The 22,172-nt window shown below is 34.8% G+C and overlaps 1 protein-coding gene and 1 non-coding gene across 2 annotated transcripts in view; one reads left to right on the top strand and one right to left on the bottom strand.

Moving 5' to 3' along the window:
* The window catches only part of TTC27 (tetratricopeptide repeat domain 27), a 227,793-nt gene that overhangs the window by 193,236 nt on the left and 12,385 nt on the right, over positions 1 to 22,172 (bottom strand). The window contains exons 2-5 of the mRNA XM_007476051.2: positions 21,039 to 21,216; positions 16,828 to 16,957; positions 11,478 to 11,618; positions 3,940 to 4,042 (exon numbers count right to left, since the gene is read on the bottom strand). Coding sequence (XP_007476113.2) covers positions 3,940 to 4,042; positions 11,478 to 11,618; positions 16,828 to 16,957; positions 21,039 to 21,216 — 552 coding nt within the window. The remainder of the gene's footprint in view (positions 1 to 3,939; positions 4,043 to 11,477; positions 11,619 to 16,827; positions 16,958 to 21,038; positions 21,217 to 22,172) is intronic.
* On the top strand, positions 5,764 to 5,871 carry LOC130456681 (U6 spliceosomal RNA). The gene has a single exon (XR_008915735.1). It is a non-coding gene; the product is annotated as a U6 spliceosomal RNA (small nuclear RNA).

Below are 22,172 nucleotides of genomic sequence, written 5' to 3'. Positions count from 1 at the left end.
TCCTGTATATAGCCTATTTATGCATATTTGTTTACATATATTGTCTCCTCCATTAGTCTATGAGCTCCTTAGGAGCAAGGAATGTCTTTTGCCTGTTTTCGTATCTCTGGAGCGTAGCAGAGTATCTGACACTTAGCAGGTACTTAATAAACATTTATTGACTGACTAAAGTCTCCCAGGTAGCCAAGAGATCTGAAACCAATCTCTCAGACTTCAATACCAGGGCTCTTTTCACTGGAAAACTGAGTGGCCACAAATTACAAAAGTGGATAGAGGGTCTCATAAGAGAATTGAACAAAAATGATAAGTTACTGGCACTTAAAAATCAGTGTAGGATTTACATATCATCTTATATACCATTTAATTGGATCCTCTTATAAACCCATTCAGATAAATGACATAAATCTTCTTATCACCATTTGAAAGATAAGGAAATTAAGCCTGAGAAATTTCAGATGATGTACTCAAGCCCATGTATTGAGTTGAGTTGAAATTGAAATTCAAGGCTTTTTGAAAGAGTTCAACTCTTTGAATTGACATTAGAAATCATAATGAAAAACTGAAAAAAGCTTAGTACAGACATGTGAAAACAAAAAAGCAGTGGTCACTTGGAAGAAAGAAAATTGAGCCAAGATCTCAAAATGATTCAATAAGAAATATTAAAATCAATATCATAAGTCAGCAAATTTGAAAGAACATGTTAGATATCAACAATCAGAAGTAAATGGCCTGTGAAAGAGCATTTTTTAAGAAATGTAATTGGTTGTCCTCTAAAAAAATGATGAAACAAAAAAAGTATTTCAAAGTAGGTGGACAAGTCAAAGAAATTTAAACCTCCAGCAAAAACTCAATTGAAATAACAACAATTCAAATAATAGATAGCAGTTCTTAAGTATCTAGAAATAACTACCAGTTTTACATGACTTTTTCTCCATGATTTTCCCATAAAATAATGATAGAATCCAGATTGAACCTCAACTATTGCATTTTTTTATTGGACAGATAATCTCTTCTTAAATAGAATATCACCTATTTACTTCTCAACAGGAAAATTTTTCTAAAAAAAACTATGGTGAATTAAAAAACTCATTGATAGGTTATGAATAAACTTTTTTTAATTTCAAGTAGAAATGGAAGTTTTCAAATGTTAAAAAAATATGACAGAATTACATGCTGAATCAGTAATAGAACTAGTACCAAAAGATAAAAAGAACTGGATAATAAACATATCAAAGGAACATTTCAAAAAATAGGCAAGGATAAGGAAAAAGAAACAAATTCTAAAAAATGCAATAGAGCACAAAAAATTAAAAACATCAATGGAAGAAGTAAAAAAGCAAAATAAAATACAGCTGAGCAAAGATCAATGACAAGAAAAAAAATCAGAAAATAAACAGACTGTCATAGAACTTGAAAAACAATGACAATAAAGGATAAAATATAGTCTTAGAAGTTAAACTGAGAAGTTCAAATGTTAAATTGAGATCTCAGAGTAAAAGGAAAAAAGCTTGGCACTATATTAAAAGAAGTAATCAGAAATTATTCTCAAAATGAACAAGAGGAATTATTCAGCAAAAAAAAAAAAAAACACTGAACTCTTACCATGAAGAAATCCAAAGCTCAACTTTGAAGGACAAAAAAATTATCACATTTGAAAATTATGACAAAGAAAAGACTATAAATGAGTCAAAAAAAGTCAAGAAAATTTAAAGTGAAAGCAAAAGAATATATTAGAAACAGCACTGGATTTGGACTTGGAGGACTGGGCAAGCCAATTAACTCCTCTAGTCCTCCCTCAAATCCTCAACTTTAAAATAAGGGCATTGGACTATGTATCTTCTAGGAACCTTCCCAAGTCTAAAACTATAATATTATGATAAATATTATAAAGTATCCATTCAGATCTTCCCAGATTTTTCAATGAGAAATCATTATCCCAGGATAAAAGGAGGAAAAATTGATCAAAAATATATATGTCTTAAAAACAGTAAAATTTGCAGCACATTCAAAACTGAACTTGGACCCAGAAAAAAGACACTAAAACTTATAAAAATTTCTTTTTAAAACTCTATGATATCAAAGATTTCCATAGTCAGAAAAGAATTTCAGAACTTGAGTCGAGATATCACTAGTGAAGAGTACATTACAATAAATTAGTTACTATATTTACTTAGGGAGATTATTTACAAAGAAACATTAGAAAATAAATTAACTTCTATGATAAAAGGGCATATTGTAATTAAGGAAAATATGAAGAATCAAATACATTCAAGGTTATAAATATGGGATTTTAAGTGGCAAGAAATTTTAACAAAAGTCCTAACCTCCAAATAAAATCAGGGAGAGAGAATAAAAGGAATTGATCACCTAAAAATGAAATCTCTATCTTTAACCCAAAAGGAACATTTATTTATTTCTTTTAGCAATAGAAATGTTGGCAGAAAATTTAACTCCACTGTATTCCCAGTAAATAAGATAAAGAACAATAATTGGGGAAAGGAGGGCCAAGGGTGCCAGGAATGACAGAATCAATCAAATTTATAATACTTTAAATGTAAATGGTCTGAATCTTCCTATTAAAAAGAATAACTGGGGCAGCTAGGTTGCTCAGTGAATTGGAGATGGGAGGTCCAGGGTTCAAATCTGGCCTAAGATACTTCCTAGCTTAGTGACTCTAGCCCTTGGCACTCTTCTACCTTGAGATCAACATACAGTATTGATTCTAAGAAGGAAGGGAAGAGAAGGGTTTGTTGTTTTTTTTTAAGTAACTAAGGAATGATTTTTAAAAATTCATCAATACCATAGAATCATACACAGAAAGCTTACAGAATTAAATAAATCCAAAGAAGTTATATAGTCTTTATTTTATGGATGAGGGAGTCAGAAAAATTAAAGAGACCTAGAAAAATTAAGTAACTTGTCAAAAATGATGCAATGCATAAAAAAATTTAATTCAAGGCAAAAATTTGTAAGAGACAAAAAGAAAAGTGGTGAGATAATCAAGAAATATACAATACTGTTAAATTTATACACACTTAAACAAGTCAGCAATTAAAATAATAAAAATGAATAGGGCATGAAAAAATTAAGAATACTATAATAAGAATAGGAGCCATCAATATGACAAATCTACTAAAAGAATTAATAAAGAACTAATAGATTTAAATTGCTGATTAAACTAATGCATATCAATAAAAGGGATAATTACAAAGCATTCAGAAACTATAAACATAAAAGGAATATAAAAAACTTGTTAAGAACTAGATGAAATAAAGCAACTGAAAGCATAACATTATGTATTCACAATGACTACCATTACAGAGGTTATAAAAGTAAAAATTTAAATATATATACAAATGTAGAGATGATGAACATGAAATAGAATCAGATTAAGAGAAAAATACCAGTAAGCTATTATGGAAAGAGTATATGTTGATTATTAGTTTTAAATGTAAATAGCAGTTACTTCTATTTTCTACAGGAGGAGACTCTAGGTGTGAAAAACTGCATATACCATCAGATTTTTGAAATGCTGGGAGGGGAAGGATTGAATGAATTGTTGAGGAAATGATATAAAAAGAAAAAAATGCCAAGAAAAAAAATTTAATAAAGAGATCTATAGTGAAACCCACAAAATATGTAAATAGCTATAAAAATGAGTATTTACCTTTGTTACTATTCAAACTATTATTCAAACCTATTTTTTTTAAGGTTCAAAATCTCAAGTTGGCTTTTGGTTATTTGCCTTTCTCAGAAACATGTAGTGAAGCACATAATTTATGATTTTGATGCTTTTATCAGAATTATAAAAATAATTGTTTAAAAAACAATTATTAAGTCACAAATTACAACTGGACAAATACCTGAAAACAAGTCATTTCAACTGAAATAAGACTTAAATTTTATACCAATTCATAATGGGAAAATTTCAACACTTACCTTGCTCAATACTGGTCTGAGCAATGCTGAAGAGCTCAGGTGAGCGCTCTTCTAACAACTGCTGGTGAATGTTCACACATCTTAAGGTCCACCATGGTAAGGTCTAAAAAAAATAAAATCAGTAAGCTGAGAAAAATTCACAACCTCCAAAAGATCTTTATTATTATTCCAAATGTTTACAAATACAACAAACATTTCCATATATGAAAAAATAAAATATTGCACAAATGGAATCTCAAATCTCCTATACATTTTACTTACTTTTCTGCATATTGAGATAGCAGATCCCATCCAGTAGTGTCCCAACCCCTCCTTACCCTTTCCACCTCACATAAGATATCATCATGGAGGCTAACAGGTTCATATAAATTAAGTCTTTCATATTTGATCTTTCTGTTCACTTTCTGGAGATAGCATTCTCAGTTTATACCTCCAGTATTAATTCTGTGATTTTATATGGTGTTCTCCTGATTCTACTAATTTCACTATTCATTATCTTATGGTAAGTAACCCCCAAAAAATTTTAATAACAATTTATATTTAGTATATTTAGAGACCCATTTAAATATAACTTTTTTAAATTTTTATTTAAGTATTTTTACAAGGTTACATGACTCATGTTCTTTCCCTTCCTTTTTCCCCTCCCTCCTCCCAGAGTTGACAAGCAATTCCAATGGGTTATACATGTATCATCACTCAATATCTATTTCCATATTAATTATTTTTGTAATAACCTTTTTAAAACCAAAACCTCACATCCAAAACCCATATAAACAACTAATGTTTTCCTTCTGTGTTTCTATTCCCACAGTTCTTTCTCTAGATGTGGATAGCAATCCTTCTCATAAGTCTCTCAGGATTGTCCTGGATCATTGCATTGCTATCAGTAGCAAAGATGATTACAATTGATTGTCCCACAATGTTTCAGTCTCTGTGTATGTTCTCCTGGTTCTTCTCATTTCACTCCACATCAGTTCGTGGAGATCTTTCCAGCTAATATGTAAATCAAGCAGTTTGTCGTTCCTTATAGCACAATAGTATTTCATCATCATCATATACCACAAGTTGTTTAGCCACTCCGCAATCAAGGGACACCCCCTCATTTTCCAGTTTTTTGCCACCACAAAGAGCATGGGTATGAATATTTTTGTACAAGTATTTTTCCTTATCTCTTTGGGGTACAAACCTAGTAGGGGTATGCATTAAATATAACTTTTAAAAATATTTAATTGGAGTTAAGCAAGTTTGTTAAATTTTTTTAAAAATCACAAAATTTACAGGGTGGAAGCACCCTCAAAAGTCAAGCACTCCAAGTCATATATAAATAAGAATTCTCTCAATAACAAATGATGGGTAGTAAGGAAGATTTTTATTGAAAAACCTCCAGAATGTAGAATCCATTGTCTCTTGAGACAGACCATCCCCTTGATAGACTGCTGACTGTTTTAGGAGTTTTCCTTACATCAAGCCTAAATCTAATTCTGTCCCTCTCCAAGCTAATCTTCAGATTAAAAAAGTCCAATTCCTTAATTGGATGATTCCAGCAGATATTACTAAAAAGCCTATATGTACTCCCATGATTTTTAACTTGTGTTCTATTTGCCTATGGGTCAGTTCCATTTGGATGTCCCATCACTATCATAAAATAAACACTGAGATGAATGAAAAGATTATTACAACAATCCTGTTGAGAGATGAGGAAGACTTAAACCAGGGTAGAGGCTGTGTGAGTAGGTAGAAGAGAACAGACCTGAGAAACGTTTGAGGTAGAAATGACAAAATTGATGACTAACTGATGTGGGAAAGGAAGAAAAGTGGAGAACACTGTTTTCTTTGGCAACAAATACATTAAAACGGAAACCATATAGAGAAAAATTAGCATACCTTCTAGGCAAGGACAACAAACAAATTAGTGAAGCATTCCAGATTTTTTTTAGAAGAAAGGCACATCAATGAAACATTTAAAAATACACAACAGAGAGCAAAAGAACTTCAAAAGGGGACATAGACATGCAGGCACTAACATGATGCTATTATAATGAATTTACTATACAATTTTTGAAAAACTTTACATAATAGCAGCACTGAAAATCTTCATGTTTGTTGATGTTAGCCAAGTTAATTTTTTAAATGGTGTCTCTATTAACATCCCAAGGTGCAAATCCAGGTGACCCCTTTCTACAAATCTATACTGTCTCAACTCTAGGGGTAAGGTATATCTTTCCAGAGTCATAGTTCAGCAATAGCTCCATCCTACTATGATCTGGAGTAACTATGAGGTCAGATTTGCCTCCCAGCATTAGAATAGTTAACTTTGTACAATTATACATAAATATATGAGGGCACAGGTTTTACTGCTAACTGCTTTCTTGGATTTTTACCTCTTATAAATTTCTGTAAATATCTGTAGTTTTTCTTCTCCCTACACTGTGCTACTCTCCACAACATCCAGCAGAGAGGTTAGTTTCAAATAAAAAGTAGGACACTGCCCACTCATCAGCCTTCCCAGAGAATCACACCAAAATCAACCAAACTTTAGCAAAAGCAATAGAGAAATTTCTGAGTGTAAGTCTCAGGAACTGTAATGAATGGGCTAGAAAGGCCAGTTTCCATTAAAAGGAAAAGCTGAACAAATAATGATGTCTATATGAAAAAATCACAAAACTATTAAGGGGGACTTTAAATAAATGTTAGGAGACCTTTAGCAAATGCAAAGAAATTGAGATAGCTTCTTTCCTTAAATCTCACAAAGCATGACATCTAAGCTGGATGGCTGACATGTTTACTTATTCCACAGTATTGATGATAGTGAATAGTATCTTCTTTCAAATAATGCTAACCATACTTACTGCTGAAAGGTTTATGACTGACAGAACTTAAAATCGCATTGCTCCCCCATTACTCCACTATTAATCTCACTTGAAAGAAAAAAATGTCATATGGCAACCTTATGCCTTCACATTACATTTTTTTAAAGCTCATAGCTAGTTATTCTCTTATAGAGAAAAATATACTCTGCCTCCAAGAATATTTTAATTAAGACCAACTTGAGAGAAGAATTTTCTGTTCAGAGTATTCCCATTAAAATCCACGTGACAAGAAATGGTCATTCAGCTACAAAATACAAATTCTAAATATTGGTGACATTTTTATGTTCAGGCACCACTGCTGTTATCCACATATCTGAAGATCCTACTTGTGCAAATGAAATAAATGTAGTAGATGTGAGCAGGGGAATGTTGATAGAGTCCATCCCTAGCACTCTTTCTAATCCTCTCCTTGAATAGAACTAAGTACTGCATTTGTAAACCTAGAAAACTAGTCTTCTACAAAGGGGCCTAAACTTATACTCCATATTCTGTACATTGATTATTTGTTTAACCCTCAAAACATGGACTAAGTCTAGATTCAAGACTGTCTTTTCTCAATTCACACTCTTATCAACTGCTCAAATAATTCAGAAGCCTCTGAATTTTAAAGGACTAACGAGGATATCATCTTTAAAGCAAATTTCCATACTGGAACTCAGAAACAGAGATCAAAACATTTGCTCTTCAAAATAATAAATGGGTCATGATTCAAAGTTATTGGTCACTTGTTGACAGCATATTCAATTACAGTGCCATTTCACGCATTCAAGAAATTAATTTGGAGATTGAGATAAGCATCTACTATATGCAAGTCAGTGAGTCAAAGTGCTAGGAATACAAATACAAAAAAGGATTCAGTCTTGACTTTCATAGAGCTCACATTTACTGAAAAGTGCATCAGCCTACAATTATCATGAATCAATAAATGAATAAAATAATTTGTAAAAGTGCTTAGTGCTTTAGTTAAGTTTAGTTAAGTGCTAGACTTACAAATACACATGTGCTCAAGGGATTCATTTTATACAGAAGGAAGAAACAACACATATAAGGAAGAAGTAGTCAGGGAAGAGTGTTTGGTTTGGCACAGGGATGGTGAATAGAACAACAGGAAATCAAATGGCATGCCCATTTACAGATCAACAGCAGAATGATTTGGGCCCATCAAAAACATATTTTAAAAAGCATGATGAAAAAAACTGAAAGCTTTAGAGGATCAACTCAAATATTTAAACCAATCAGTTACATATACTTCATTACAACCTCCCTCAAAAAAATTTTTTTCAAATACATACTACACTCTCAGTAGTTAAAGAAGTGTTATCTAACTAAATGACTCAGCAGACTACTGGGAAGAGATTCTGTCAAAAGGTTAAACCCACATATTTCATCACTTTGTTATGTAACAGGGAAACAATATAATAAGAATTTTCAAAATTAAGTGGTTTGGGAAATAAATGTCAGAAAACTCCAAATGTTGCATTTAGAGGTTATTTAGGGGAAAATCTACATTCAATGTTCTAAAGTTTCTATGTATTTGTTGTGGCTATTTGGCAAATTCTCATCCTAGAAGTACTTTGGAAAAGAAGCAGGAGAACACACAATTTTGTCATGTTTTATTCAAAAATATTCAAATATAAAGCCTTTTAGTCTAGCTTTTTTATTTTATTTTCATAAATGTTTTTCATTCCTTTATTTTTTAACACGTACCTCTTTTATTTCCCTTATCCCTTCTTAGCTTTAAATAACAATGACTGAAATGTTATTATCATGGAATCATGATTTAGGGCTAAAAGAAATCTCAGAGGTTATCTAATCTAACCCTCTAATTTTATAGTTAAGGAAAATGAGACCCAAGAAAGTTGTTACCTACTCAGGGTCACACAGAATACAACAAAGATTGGATACAAACCCAGACCCCCTGAAGCCAACACTACCTCTCTTTAAGAACCACAGCAACAAAAATAGACATATACATGGCCCTTTAAAGCTGTCTCATGTAGATGAACTCATTTAATCATTTCACTCATAATCAGTATAAAGTGAACAACTTATTTTGTGCCTTTTTCAGAACTCTTGCAAGAATTTTGGAAATTCCATAATTGCAATGGACTGAGGTCTATTCTTTATAACATCAATAAAGGTATATTTGTATTTTAATATAAAATGGAGATTAGGGTATATAGTTCTGCAAACAACAATCCCACCAAAAAAAACCATTAAATAAAAGATTTATGACAATGTCACAGTTTTGCCTGATATTAACCTATTCTGCCACCTGCTGGCAAGGATCAGGAAGGGGAAAGAGTAGGATTCTGTTCAACAAGCAAAAGTCGCAGCCATTTATTATAAAGGAGCAAACTATCTTGGTCAAGAGGAAAATAAAAATCAAGGGGGAAAAAGTCAACATTACAGTCTACAAACTAAAATGTTTAAGAAATATTTTCTTGTATTTAAAAAACAACCACTATCCTAGAGTCTCCTGACAGGCTCAGATTAATGCCCATTTCAATGGTTTTTTTACATTAAAATAAGTGGAAAGCCCATTTTAACATGCTCTGTAGCTGTAGCTACCTAATTCAATGACAGACAATTCAGTAGGCCATGTTTTACATGAACTCAACATACATACATTCAGGTATACATAATCGGCAATTGAAAAAAATAAAGGCAGAAAAATACATAAAAATTTTAAATTATATATTAAATCCATACCATTTCCCAAGAAGTATAAAATCTTGCAGAATTTCACCCAATCATGCTCATTCTCACTCTGAGAAGTGTTCATGTGAGTCATTACACTGCTTTGAGCCAAACGTTAGATCCTGCATCAGTCTTGGTCCAGAATGCTTGCTTGTAACAAGTTGTGTCCACATCAGAGCAGTGCTTCTCTTTGTTTCATTAACACTATTTAGTTATTAAGGCTCCAAATGTAAGGGTGGTGATGCTCTTATCAGTACCTCTGATAAGTATTAGAAAAGTCATTAAGTGTCTAGTTTTGTTCATTTAAGAAATGCTTGTTAAATAATAGGGTTTGATATTATGCATGATTTTCAACTCAAGAGAAGAGTCATGGAATATACCAGTCATGTAAAACAAGGTCCTCCTGTATAGGAATTGTGAAATTTGGATTAAAGTCCTGTCACTTACACATTGTGACTGTGGGAATGACCATGGGAAAGTCAATGAAGCTCTCATACCCATGTACATCACTGCAGCAAGGCTAGAGATGAATCAATATTGACTGGTGGGGAAAAGTCTCTACACTGAGAGTTTCCTAGATCACTTCAAATTTTAAGAATATACATATATTCCCTTGCTTAAATGTTAGGGCAGAATGTCAGCACAGGATAAACATGAAAAGTATAGCAAAGCATCACAAAGCTGCCTCACTCAGTGGAAGGAGTAAATGACTAGGAGCCATATCAGCTCTGTCAAACCCTCACAGGCTGTGGAAACCTTTCTCAGCTTCTATTTCCTCATTCAAAAAAATTGGAAATAATTCTTGTATGACCTTCCTGACAGGATCGTAATGAGAAAGTAGAAACATCAGTGAGTTGTTAATTATTAATCCTGTGCCAAAGCATGAAAACAAATCAGGATGTGAGGAAGAATGAACTTAAATTCCCTGCATTCACAAAATGCACTTCTTCAGGTTGTTCACAACAACCCAGAAAGGGCTAAAAATAAATGTATGTGAGTAAACGTGGGTAAAGGGGGATATATGTATGAACCTATAATTAAGATATTATAGAAAGTTAAAATTTTGTTTTCACAGAGTCTAAATATAATCTTCTATTACATGTCAGCTCCTTGAGTACATAAACTGTCTTTTGTCTCCGTTTCCCAGTATTTTAGCACAGTGTCTGGCACATAGAAGATGCTTAATAAATATTTACTGAGTATTGATTGATGAATGTAAATTTAACCTGAAACAATAAAGACTCATTTCCTTAAGTGTTCATTGATCTAAATAAAGAAATGTAACGCAGGGGAGTTCTTGCTAATGTCCTGAATTATTTTCATGTTTTCAGATACAACCATGACACTAGTTAGATTTAGAAGCTTCTGGGAGTCACTATTGACTCCAGAATAATAGACAAACTTCTTTATTTGACACTTAAATCCTTTGAGAATCTGGCTCTGGCCTATCTTTCCAGGGATACCACATCACTGCCCCCTTACACATTCCTGAAAACTGGCCTACTTGCTGTTCATTGTACATTAACATTCTATGGTCTTCCATGACCCAATACAGACTATCTACTCTGCCTGGAACTTTCCCTCTCCGCACTTCTTAGATTCCCAATGCTCAGCTGGAAAGAACCAGAATAAGTGCCACCTAACCACAAGCATACTTTCATGACAACATCACATCTCAAATGTATTTATATGGGTTCACACTGTTAAAATATAAGCTGCTTTGAGGGCAGAGTTTGTCTCCTTTTTGTCTTTGGTCCTAACTCCAACACCTAACAAATAATAGGAACTTGATAAATGTTGAATTGAACTGAATAGTTCATGTTTCTAGAATATTTGATAAGGTTTATAAGATGTTTTACCCACAAGAACCTTAGCAGGTAGGTATTATAACTATTATTCTTCCCTGTCCAATGCTGGTATTTACTAAATGCCACCTAGAAAATAATTTAAATGATATTTTTTTCTTACCTGAATACTGGAGAATTTGTGTCTTAAGTTCACCAATATGACTCGTGCTAGTAACAGTAAAACAGGATTAGAAGTCAAACTGTAGATTGATTCACCATCTAGAACCAATAGACCCAGAACAACTGTGTATAATTCTTTGATCTGAAAGACATAAATTATTTTTAAAGTGAACACATATTGATCTCACTGAAAAGATGTCTTTCATTAAAAAAGAAAACAATAATAAAAGAAATTTTGCTGACTTACACCAATAATTATTTTTCCAATACCTAAGCAAAGTACTCAACTCCTAGCCAGGGACAACTAGCATACTGCAGATTAGAAAGTATCACAAAGATATGGCTTACAGGCTCATAAGGATAGAGGTGGAAAGAGCCTAAGAAGCTATCTAGTTCATCTCTTTAAATTTATGGATGAGGAAACTAAGGTCCCTGAGGTAAAGTCCTTTCCCAAGGTCACACAAATAGTAAGTGAAAGAGCTGGAATTTGAACTCTATTCCTCTGAGGGCAAATCCAAGGCTCTGCAATGAATCACTGGCTGAGATCATCTAGTCTAGCTTATCACATAATGCAGGATACTTCTACAATACCCTGAGAGACACTCATCCAACTTCTGCCTTTTTTCCCTCTACATATAACCCTAAGTATTAAAAAGTCCTTTGACACAGTCAGCTAACATCTGTCTCCCTGAAACTTCCACACATTGCTCCCAAGTTCTGCTTTCTGGTCTCAGACAAAACAAGTCTTTTTCCTATCCACATGATAGAGTTTCAGATATTTGAAGTAAGCTATTATGTACCATTTCCCAAGTATTTTCTTTTCTAAGCTAAACATCACCAGTTGCTTCAACTTCTCTTCAGATGTGGCTTCCTAACTTGCCATCCTTAGCTGCCTTACCATGTCTCCTTTGGGATCTCTATCATCACAGGAGGGAAGAAAAATGCTCTGTGGACCATAAAGGTGAAGAGAAGGCAGCAATGTCCTGTGCTGCCACATGGAAGATTTTTTCCTACATTGTCAGAGCCATAAGAAACAGCTGCAGGGAGCATCAGTCATATACATAAACATCAAGCATACTCCAGCTATTTACCTCTCTCTTCTCCCCAATATCTCCTTAATACAACTGGCTCTTTTCCCCTCTGTCTCTTCTACCATTTTTAAAAAATGTTTTCTTTTCATTACTCAACTGCAGGACTACTACTTATCAGGGAGAAAATAATCTGAGAGGAGATTTAGAGAGTATGCATTACATGGCAGGCATTTAATAAACAACTGTCAAATGAATGGATGAATAAAAGTTATAATGAAGGAGCACAGAATCATAGCACTTAGAGCTAACAGACTTTAGAGACTTTAGAGATCATTTAGTTCAGCCTACTCATTTTAAAGATATGGAAAGTGAGGAACAGAAAGGGGAAATGATTTGCCCAAGGTTATACAAATACTAAGCAATGGAGTTCTTGAACTCCAAAATCCAACTTTGTTTAACTATGCTATTTGTTTGAAGAAGAAGAAAAATTCATTTTGGAAGCAAGGAACAGACTAAAAATACTTCCTGTATTCACGTAAGGCTGAAGATGTGAGATTAAAAAACAGGGTTCTTTATTAACCAGGAAACAGCTGTGAGAATAATGGCACATGTATGTAACACAATATTACTGAACAGAAAAACTGATGAATAGGGAATTCAGAGGAACAAGGGAAAAAATCTGTATGAACTTATGCTGAGCAAAATATGCAGAAGCAAGAAAACAATGGTTCCCAACATATAAATGAAAAGATTGCTCAAAGGATGTCATATTCTGAGTAATGAGAAAGCCAATAAAGGTCCTAGGGAAGAGAAAATGAAATTGACCTCTCTCCTCATGGTATAATGGAAAGGAACCAGCAAGAAAGAATATAGTCAGTGTCAAATGTAAACTCTTTATTAGATATTTTTACTTGTTTTTCCTTGTGCCAAGAAAGGTTTTGGTCCAGAGAAAGGAATTTAAGTTGACTGTAATGTAAAAACAAAAGAGACATCAATTTTTCAAAAAAAACAAAGGATGTCCCTCATAACTCATTTTTCTTGAAGCAAGGCAAAGAGGCAGGGTACTGGAACCTTTACATTTTCTTTCCTACAAATAATCACAACTTTAATAAATAAAGTCTCATATAAATAGTTAGAATCCAAGGTACTATAATCCAGGAAATAAGTGGACACATTCTTAATATGATCAAGCATGGATAAGTATCTTTCTTTGCTCCACACATGCTATTACTTAGGAGATCTACAAGCTTTCTCCCCTAACATCCAAAGCAAGTTAGTCTCACTTGGAAGAAAGAAAAAAAACTCAGCTAAATTGACACCATGGAAAGTGACAGGAGAAGATTCAAACATTGAGAAAACTCATCCCTATCCCACTTGACTTGATGTCAAAGTCTGTCTGCTCTAAGCATAAATTTCAGACTATTTTCTTGAAAGCAGAATCATTGGCTACAAATAGCCTCAAAGAGGGTCACATTACCCATATATAAGACTAAACTATAGAGTTTAAATATAAGCACTGCATCATTTGTTATCAGGTAATATTTCCCTCTCTGATCATTAACTTGGAAATTATTTGGGATTCTGCTTGACATGTAATAAATGACTGGTTTCTTACTCAATTATTAATCTCAAAGCACATAAAATATGGTAATAATTAAACATGTTTTTTTTGTAACATGAAAATTAAAATCCAAGTATCTCACCTTCTCCTATGATTTAACAATCGTATTCTGGCTGAGTTCTAAATGTGCTCTCAAATGGTTTATATAATAATCTAGTTTTTAAAAAAATAGAAATACAAACAATTGGACTGGTTCTCCCTATTTCACCCAAATTGGAAGTACAGGAGCTACTCACAGACCTAATCCCACTAATGATCAGAGAAAGATCTTTAAACTGCTCCTTTTCCAATCAGAACCAGACTGATACACTTAGGATAACTTGGCCTCTTCTAAATGTTACCAAAATAATCCTCCCTGGCCTCAGATCAAAGATTTCCTCCCCTGACATTCGCTGTTTCCATTAGTTTTTCCCCTTTTCTGAACTTCTATAGAAGTTACAACCTGTACTAGTCACTGAGCACAATAACTTATTGTCTTTCATTACTACTTAAATGTTTCATGAATTTGTGTCTCAAATTATGAACTATATCACAAGCTCTTGAAAGATAAAGACTATTTCTTATATACTAATACCTTGGTTATACAGTACTATGAAGAGGAAAAGCATGGAGAATAGAGAGCTGGCCTTGGAGCCAAGCAGGCTTGAGTTCAAGTTCTACCTCTGAAACATACTGGCTCTTTCACCCAGAGCAAGTCACTTAACTTACTCTACAAAACTTTCTAAGCTGCAATAGAAAGTGCTGACATGCATTGAATGTAAAAGCAATAGCTTAACATGGAGGATACATGAAAAAATATCCTACAACCATGAAATCAAAGGCCACGTTCCTATGCCTCTTATCAAGTTGCAGGGCATTTCTTGTTTCCAAATGACAAAAATAATAATTGATATTTATGTAATGTTTTACACTTTGTAAAATGCTTTCCATACATTATCTTATTTGAATAATGTAAACATGGGCTATAAATGCTTTTTTTCCTTTTAAATATCTGGAAGGCAGGCAGGATGTTGCAGGTGTGGGGTGGAAAGTCAGAAGACCTGCATTCCTATCCTGGTTCTGAAACTTTGGGTAAAATCACCTCCCCTCCCGCGGGCTGAACCTCTTCAGCTGTCAAATGAGGGCGCTGGGCATGAGGACCTATGAGGTCCCTTCCAGCTCCAGGTCTCTGACCCCACAATAACTTTAAATGAAACCTTTCTAAAGCATCTAGTACAAATTTTCCCATCCAATGGCCCAGGATGCATCTCCATGACATCTTAAAGAGAATTCGCTGGATGACAACCTTTATAGAATGCAGCCTTCTGACCAGTGTCACCATGAACATCGGTTACTGAAGGGCCATGGTCTAAGGGTGACTGAGGCATGCAGAGAGGTTGCCCCTCTACTTCCTGACTCAGGATTGTTGTGTTTTTTCAATTTTCAACTACTTCATGCAGCTCTGAGGATCTTCCTCTAACAATCTTACAAATTCTAATGTAACAATTCCTCTCTGCTATGGGGCAGGAAAACCAGACAACTAAGACCATTAAAATTCTATCAAAAGAAAGGACAAAGATAGCTAAGTGGCTTAGTGGATAGAGGGCCAGGCTCAGAGACAGGAGGTCCTGGGTTCAAATCAGGCCTCAGACTAGTCTTACTCTTCTGTCTTGGAACCAACACTTAGTATCAATTCTAGGACAGAAGGTTGCAGTTTAAAAAAAGAAAGAAGAAAGGTCAAATAGCTGAATGGGCACCTTAGTATATGGTTTTGATAAATATCTATGTGACTGCTCTGAAGTCTTTCTCTTTGTGAGGAGGGGGTGGTCTATTTCCTGTTTCTTGGTTCCTGGATTTTTTAAAAATTATTCTCAGTAGGGGGCAGCTGGGTAGCTCAGTGGATTGAGAGCCAGCCCTAGAGACGGGAGGTCCTAGGTTCAAATCTGGCCTCTGACACTTCCCAGCTGTGTGACCCTGGGCAAGTCACTTGACCCCCATTGCCTAGCCCTTACCACTCTTCTGCCTTGGAGCCAATACACAGTATTGACTCCAAGACGGAAGGTAAGGGTTTTAATTTAAAAAAAAAATTATTCTCAATAGTTACTACAATCCTATATAGGGCACAGAAGTGACCAATAAGTAGCCTCAGTCTGATATATTATCTTTAATGCTTTCAATAAATTACTTCAAGTCTCTACATTTACATTTCCTCATCCATAAAATCAAAGGGCTGGATCTAGGGCACTTTCCACATCCAAAACCCAGAATCTCATGGGAAACATAATCAGTGCCTATTCTTAAACACAACATGATTTTCTTTAATTTCCTCTTCACACTCCCCACAAACAGTCATTCTCACCTCTAACATGATTTAGGAGTTTTGCATATATATGTATATACTTATCTAACATTTTGTATATGTTCCAGACACAACTAAAAGACACTATACCCAGCACACTGTACAGTAAAGCTGTCTGCACTGTAATAAGAAGCCCTGCCAAAGGTATAACAAATTAGGTTATCATCAGCAATACTGGAACTTTTTCAAATTATTAAGTCATTTAATGAAGGAATCAGAGCTCATGTAGTTTCCTACATAGTGAAAAGCTGTATATGAATCTGTACTTCCCACTGAGTCCCCAATTTCACATGTATTCACACCTTTCCTCAGAGATGATAAACACAGTAATAATACAAATAGGAAACTTGAGCCAACATACCTCACCAAACTGCTGTAATAAAACAGATGGCAAAAAGTCCTGGGGCTGTAAGTCAACAGGAGGGCCAGTCCAGTTACTCTGAACAAAAAGTTGTAAGCTGCTCACTCCAAGAAGAAATATCATTTGCTCTCTGCAAAGGAAAGGGTTAAAAGCATCAAAAGGAAGCCTATTTGTGGGCACAGACACAGGTACATGCAGTCTGGTCTTAGTTATAGAAGAGAAAATAAAATCTACACTCTCTAATAAGAAGGGCTAAAAATATCCAGGACTCACCAAAACAGTTCTGAAGCAAACTCACCCATCCCTACAAAGAGATCCCATACTAAAGAGGGAAGAACATTAAACTTGAATTCCTAAACTAAAGTTGCAGGCAGGGTGTTCAAATCCAGGCTCTGTAGCTTATATCTGTTTGGATATCATTTAATTTCTGTGGGCCTTCATCTGCAAAATTTGGGAATTAGACCTCTGACATCCACTCCAACTCTGTAGTCACGATCCTGAGAATCTATATCCTTTTCTAATTTCAGCAGCTCTCCCATCAGCTGAATATTAATTTGAACACAGAAAGCAAGTCCTAGATAAAAGCCTTTATTGAGCTCATTTTCCTAAGGAATTCTCCTGTTACACCACTCACATAAATATCCGTGAGAAGAATAAAAAGAACATGTTGTCCTCTAAAATATCCTTGAATTAACAAGCTAGAAAGAAGGCAACCTGTCTAAATGGGGCAAAGAAAACTCCAAATCTATCAAGACATTTTAACAAACATTTACTATGTGCCTACTGTGTGCAAGGCACTGTGTAGGGGACACAAAAACAAATCTGAAACAATGCCAGCCTTCATGAAACTTAACATTTTAGCAGGAGTGAGGTATAGGGATTGCGCACACACACCTCAAAAAATACAAAATGGCAAGAACTACTAGGAAAATCAGAAGGAGGTTTAAGGGCTTTGTAGGAATTTAGAGATTCAAAAGAATAAAAGCTAAGAGGAAATACAGTCCAAGTTTTGGAAAGAATCTACACAAATGAATGGAGGTGAAGAGGCAGGTGGATGGCACAATAGATTGAGAACCGGGCCTAGGGACAGGAGGACAGTAGGACCTGGGTTTAAATCTGGCCTCAGACACTTCTGAGCTGTGTGATCCTGGGCAAGTCATTTATCTCCCGTTGCCTAGTCCTCACTGCTATTTTGCCTCAGAAACAACACACAGTATTGACTCTAAGACAGAAAGTAGAAGGTTTTTATTGGGGGGTTTTTTAAAGCATGAAGATGATAGATATAATACTAAGTCAAGGGAACAATTTAGTGGTCTAATTTGTCTGGAACACAGAATGCATGTCGGGAAGTAATATGAAATAACTTTAGAATAGGAAGCTGGGGCTAGATTATGGATCCTATATTCAGTAGAGGCATAACTTAACCATCTCAGCCTGGTTTATTCCTGTTCTTGGGTATGCATAATCTGAATTCAATTGCAAAGAATACCAGCAAAAAAAATAAGTCAATACCAATATTCCCCCTACACAGGGTAGCAGCTTTCTACATCAGAAAAGCCCAAGAGACAACAATCAACAACCCTGATATCAGAAATTTATTGGAAAAAGTCCCTCGTGAAGGGGCAGTACAACACTTAAGCATGGAGAAAGAAACTTCAAAGAAATGTCAGGGGGTAGGGGCGTGCAATACATCCTTGCTAGGAAGGAAAATGAGGGCTATGAAGAGTAGAAGCAACAGCAGACCTTAAATTTAGCAAGAAAACCAGAGGGTCTCTAGAGGAAAATGGTCTCTGGGAGAACCAACCCTTCATCACTTGGCTCTAAAAATAATGACTTTTGATTTTTAAAAACCCTCAGGGAAAAACCAAGTGCAGAAGATAACAGAGCACCAGAACAACCAAATTTTTTGAAGGTAAACAAAGAGACATGCTTTTTCCTATAACTTGTTGTAGAATCTTGTCTCAGTGCAAAAGGAGGACAAAACAGAGCTGATATTTTATTCAACAAATGCATACCTGAAGAGTGCAGTATGTAACTCTTATCCTGAACCAAAGCATCAAAATAAAATCTAGGTCAGATGCTGAAGAAATCTCAAACTGAGATCATTAAGCAGCACTTTGAGACCCAAGTAAAATAAAATGATGAAAAATGTGATTGACATTAAGAATTTTCTACTGGAGGGCAATTTGGAATTATGCCCAAATGGCTTTAAAAGAACGCATACCTTTTGATCCATCTAATGAGACTATATCCCAAAGAGCCAAAAAAAAAATGGGAAAGGACCTGTTTGTACAAAAATATTTATAGCTGCTCTTTTTGCAGTGGCAAAAAAATTGGAAACTAAAAATATGCCCCTCAATTGGAAATTGGCTGAACATATGATGGTGTGAAGATGGGAATAACTCTCCCCTGCCCATTTTTTAGATTTAATTACCAGAAGCATATTCACCCCACTTATCCTTAAGTGGGAGAGGTCTGTGACCCATGTGTGTGAAAGTGGGTGATGAATCAGAACCCACTGACCCTGGGCAGTCCAAATCAAAGCTTTAGCTATAATTGGTCCACATAAAATGGAAGTAAGGCAAAGGAATGGTCTTTAAAAATGCCAAGAACTTCCTATGATGAGATCTTTCACCTTCAGCTTGACCTTGGAGGAGCTCTGGCTGAGGATTGCTTCTATTAGGACTACCACATGGGTGAGTAAGAAAGGCTGACTCCTTTCCCTGGTCTGTTCTGAGAAGTACTAGCCTCTGGAGGGGCCCCTCATCTTGAAGGAGGCCTCATGGTTAAAACCCTTGTTTAACTGATCCCTAGGCCCTCTGGCTGGGGCTTCTGGAGCCGGAATAAAGCCAGGGGTTGAGCAAATAGTCTACCTCATTAAGCTAGATTTCTTACTCTGCTCTCTTTCTCATTTCTCTACTTTTACTCTTTCTGTGTTTTATAAATAAATTGCTAAAACATCATTTGGAATTAATTCCTAGTGATCACACTCTGATAAATTTAGTACCACCCTTGAATTTTAACCCCTTACAATAATATATAATGGTGATGGAATAATGAACAGGATGATTTCAGAGAGTTGGAATGACCTGCGTGATCTAATGCAGAGTGAAAGAAGCAGAACCAGGAGATCATTATACACAGTAACTACAAAATTGTGGAACAATCAGATGTGATAGACTTAGCTACTAACAGCAATACAGTGACCCGGGACAATTCTGAGGACTTATAAAAAAGAAAGTAATCCATCCTTAGAGAAAGATCTGTTGGAGTAGGAATGCAGAGGAAAATAAATGATTTTTCATTTGTTTATTTGGGTATATATGTTTTGGGTTTGGATTTTATAAGATTATTCACTTACAAAAATGAATAATATGGAAATAAGTTTTGCATGATAATACAGGTATAATCCAAATTGAATTGCTTGTCAGCTCCAGAAGGAGGAAGAGAAGGGAGGGAGATATTATGGATTACAAGACTTTGGAAAACCTATATGGAAATTTGTTATTTAAAAGAAAAAATTTTTTAAAACATTAATAATTTTTTACACTGAAATTATATTAAATTATTTACTTACTCTCTCAGGGAAGGGAGTGGGAAGGGAGGGAGAGAATTTTGATTCAAAGTGTCAGAAAACAATTGTTGAAAATTGTTTCTACATGTAATTAAAAAATAAAATAAAAGGAATAGACATAAAATTAAAAGATAAAAACAACTTTTTACACTGGTTAACTACATAAAATTCTATAACACTGGCAACTGCATTTAAAAAAGAAAGGAAGGAAGGAAGGAAGGAAGGAAGGAAGGAAGGAAGGAAGGAAGGAAGGAAGGAAGGAAGGAAGGAAGGGAGGAAGGGAGGAAGGGAGGAAGGGAGGAAGGGAGGAAGGGAGGAAGGGAGGAAGGGAGGAAGGGAGGGAGGAAGGGAGGGAGGGAGGGAGGAAGGAAGGAAGGAAGGAAGGAAGGAAGGAAGGAAGGAAGGAAGAAAGAAAGAAAGAAAGAAAGAAAGAAAGAAAGAAAGAAAGAAAGAAAGAAAGAAAGAAAGAAAGAAAGAAAGAAAGAAAGAAAGAAAGAAAGAAAGAAAGAAAGAAAGAAAGAAAGAAAGAAAGAAAGAAAGAAAGAAAGAAAGAAAGAAAGAAAGAAAGAAAGAAAGAAAGAAAGAAAGAAAGAAAGAAAGAAAGAAAGAAAGAAAGAAAGAAAAAGACTCCTCCTACCTTTCAGTTTTACAGGAATCTTCTGAACAGTCCAGGAATGTGAGAATCTGCTTTTCCAGGTAGCTGTCAATCTTCTCCTCTTTCAACATGAGTGTAGTAAAAATGTTTTGGATAACTGTATTTAAAAAAATGGCTTCATAGTTCCCTTCTATCAGCAACTGTAAAAAGGATCCACTCTCTGTAATTCAAAGAAATAATAAAATAAGCTGGTAAAAGTGATGTGATCATCTATTTTAAGAAATAAAAAAAATCAGAGAACCTATATTATGTATATACCCATCATCCATAAAATAATGGGCAAATTAATATTATCCTGTGCTATATTTCCTAGAATAAAAAAGCTACCACCACATTATAGCTACCATGAATTACAAATTAAAAATAAAAGCCTAAGTATTTTTTATTACTATTAAAGAAAAGGGGCAATTTTCAAGTAATTTTTCTTTAAATTTACCTCATACTCATAAACTTCAGAAACAAAAACAGCACCATCCACATGAGAAACATATTTTGTCAAATCAATGACATATTCCCAATTTTTGGGGAAAAAACTATAATTCTCTTTCTCCAACCTACTCTCCACCTTCCCCAAGTGGTTATCTTCAGGAACAAGACTGCTGGAAACTCAGTTTATTTTGCTATATTTTAATCAAGTGTCTTTTCTTTTTTTTCTTTTATTTATTTATTTTGAATTTTTTTTCCACGGTTACATGATTCATGATCTTCCCCATCTCACTTCTCTTCCCTCCTCCCCTTCCGGAGCTGACAAGCAGTTCCACTGGGTTATGCATGTATCACTGTGTTCAAAACCTATTTCCATATTATTCATATTTGCAATAGAATGATCTTTTAACTCTAAAACCCCCAATCATATCTTGCTCAAACCATGTGATCAAGGAAATGTTTTTCTTCTGTGTTTCTACTCCCACAGTTCTTTCTCTGGATGTGGATAGCGTTCTTTCTCATCAGTTCCTCTGTATTGTCCTGGATCATTGAATTGCTGCTAGTAGAGAAGTCTATTACATTCGACTGTGCCACAGTGTATCCATCTCTGTGTATAATGTTCTCCTGGTTCTACTCCTTTCACTCTGTATCAATTCCTGAAGGTCATTCCAGTTCACATGGAATTCCGCC

This window comes from Monodelphis domestica, chromosome 1 (genome assembly GCF_027887165.1).
Source record: "Monodelphis domestica isolate mMonDom1 chromosome 1, mMonDom1.pri, whole genome shotgun sequence".
Lineage (NCBI taxonomy): Eukaryota > Metazoa > Chordata > Mammalia > Didelphimorphia > Didelphidae > Monodelphis > Monodelphis domestica.
The sequence above is the reverse complement of the archived record's forward strand: the minus strand, read 5'-3'. Positions and strand labels throughout refer to the sequence as shown.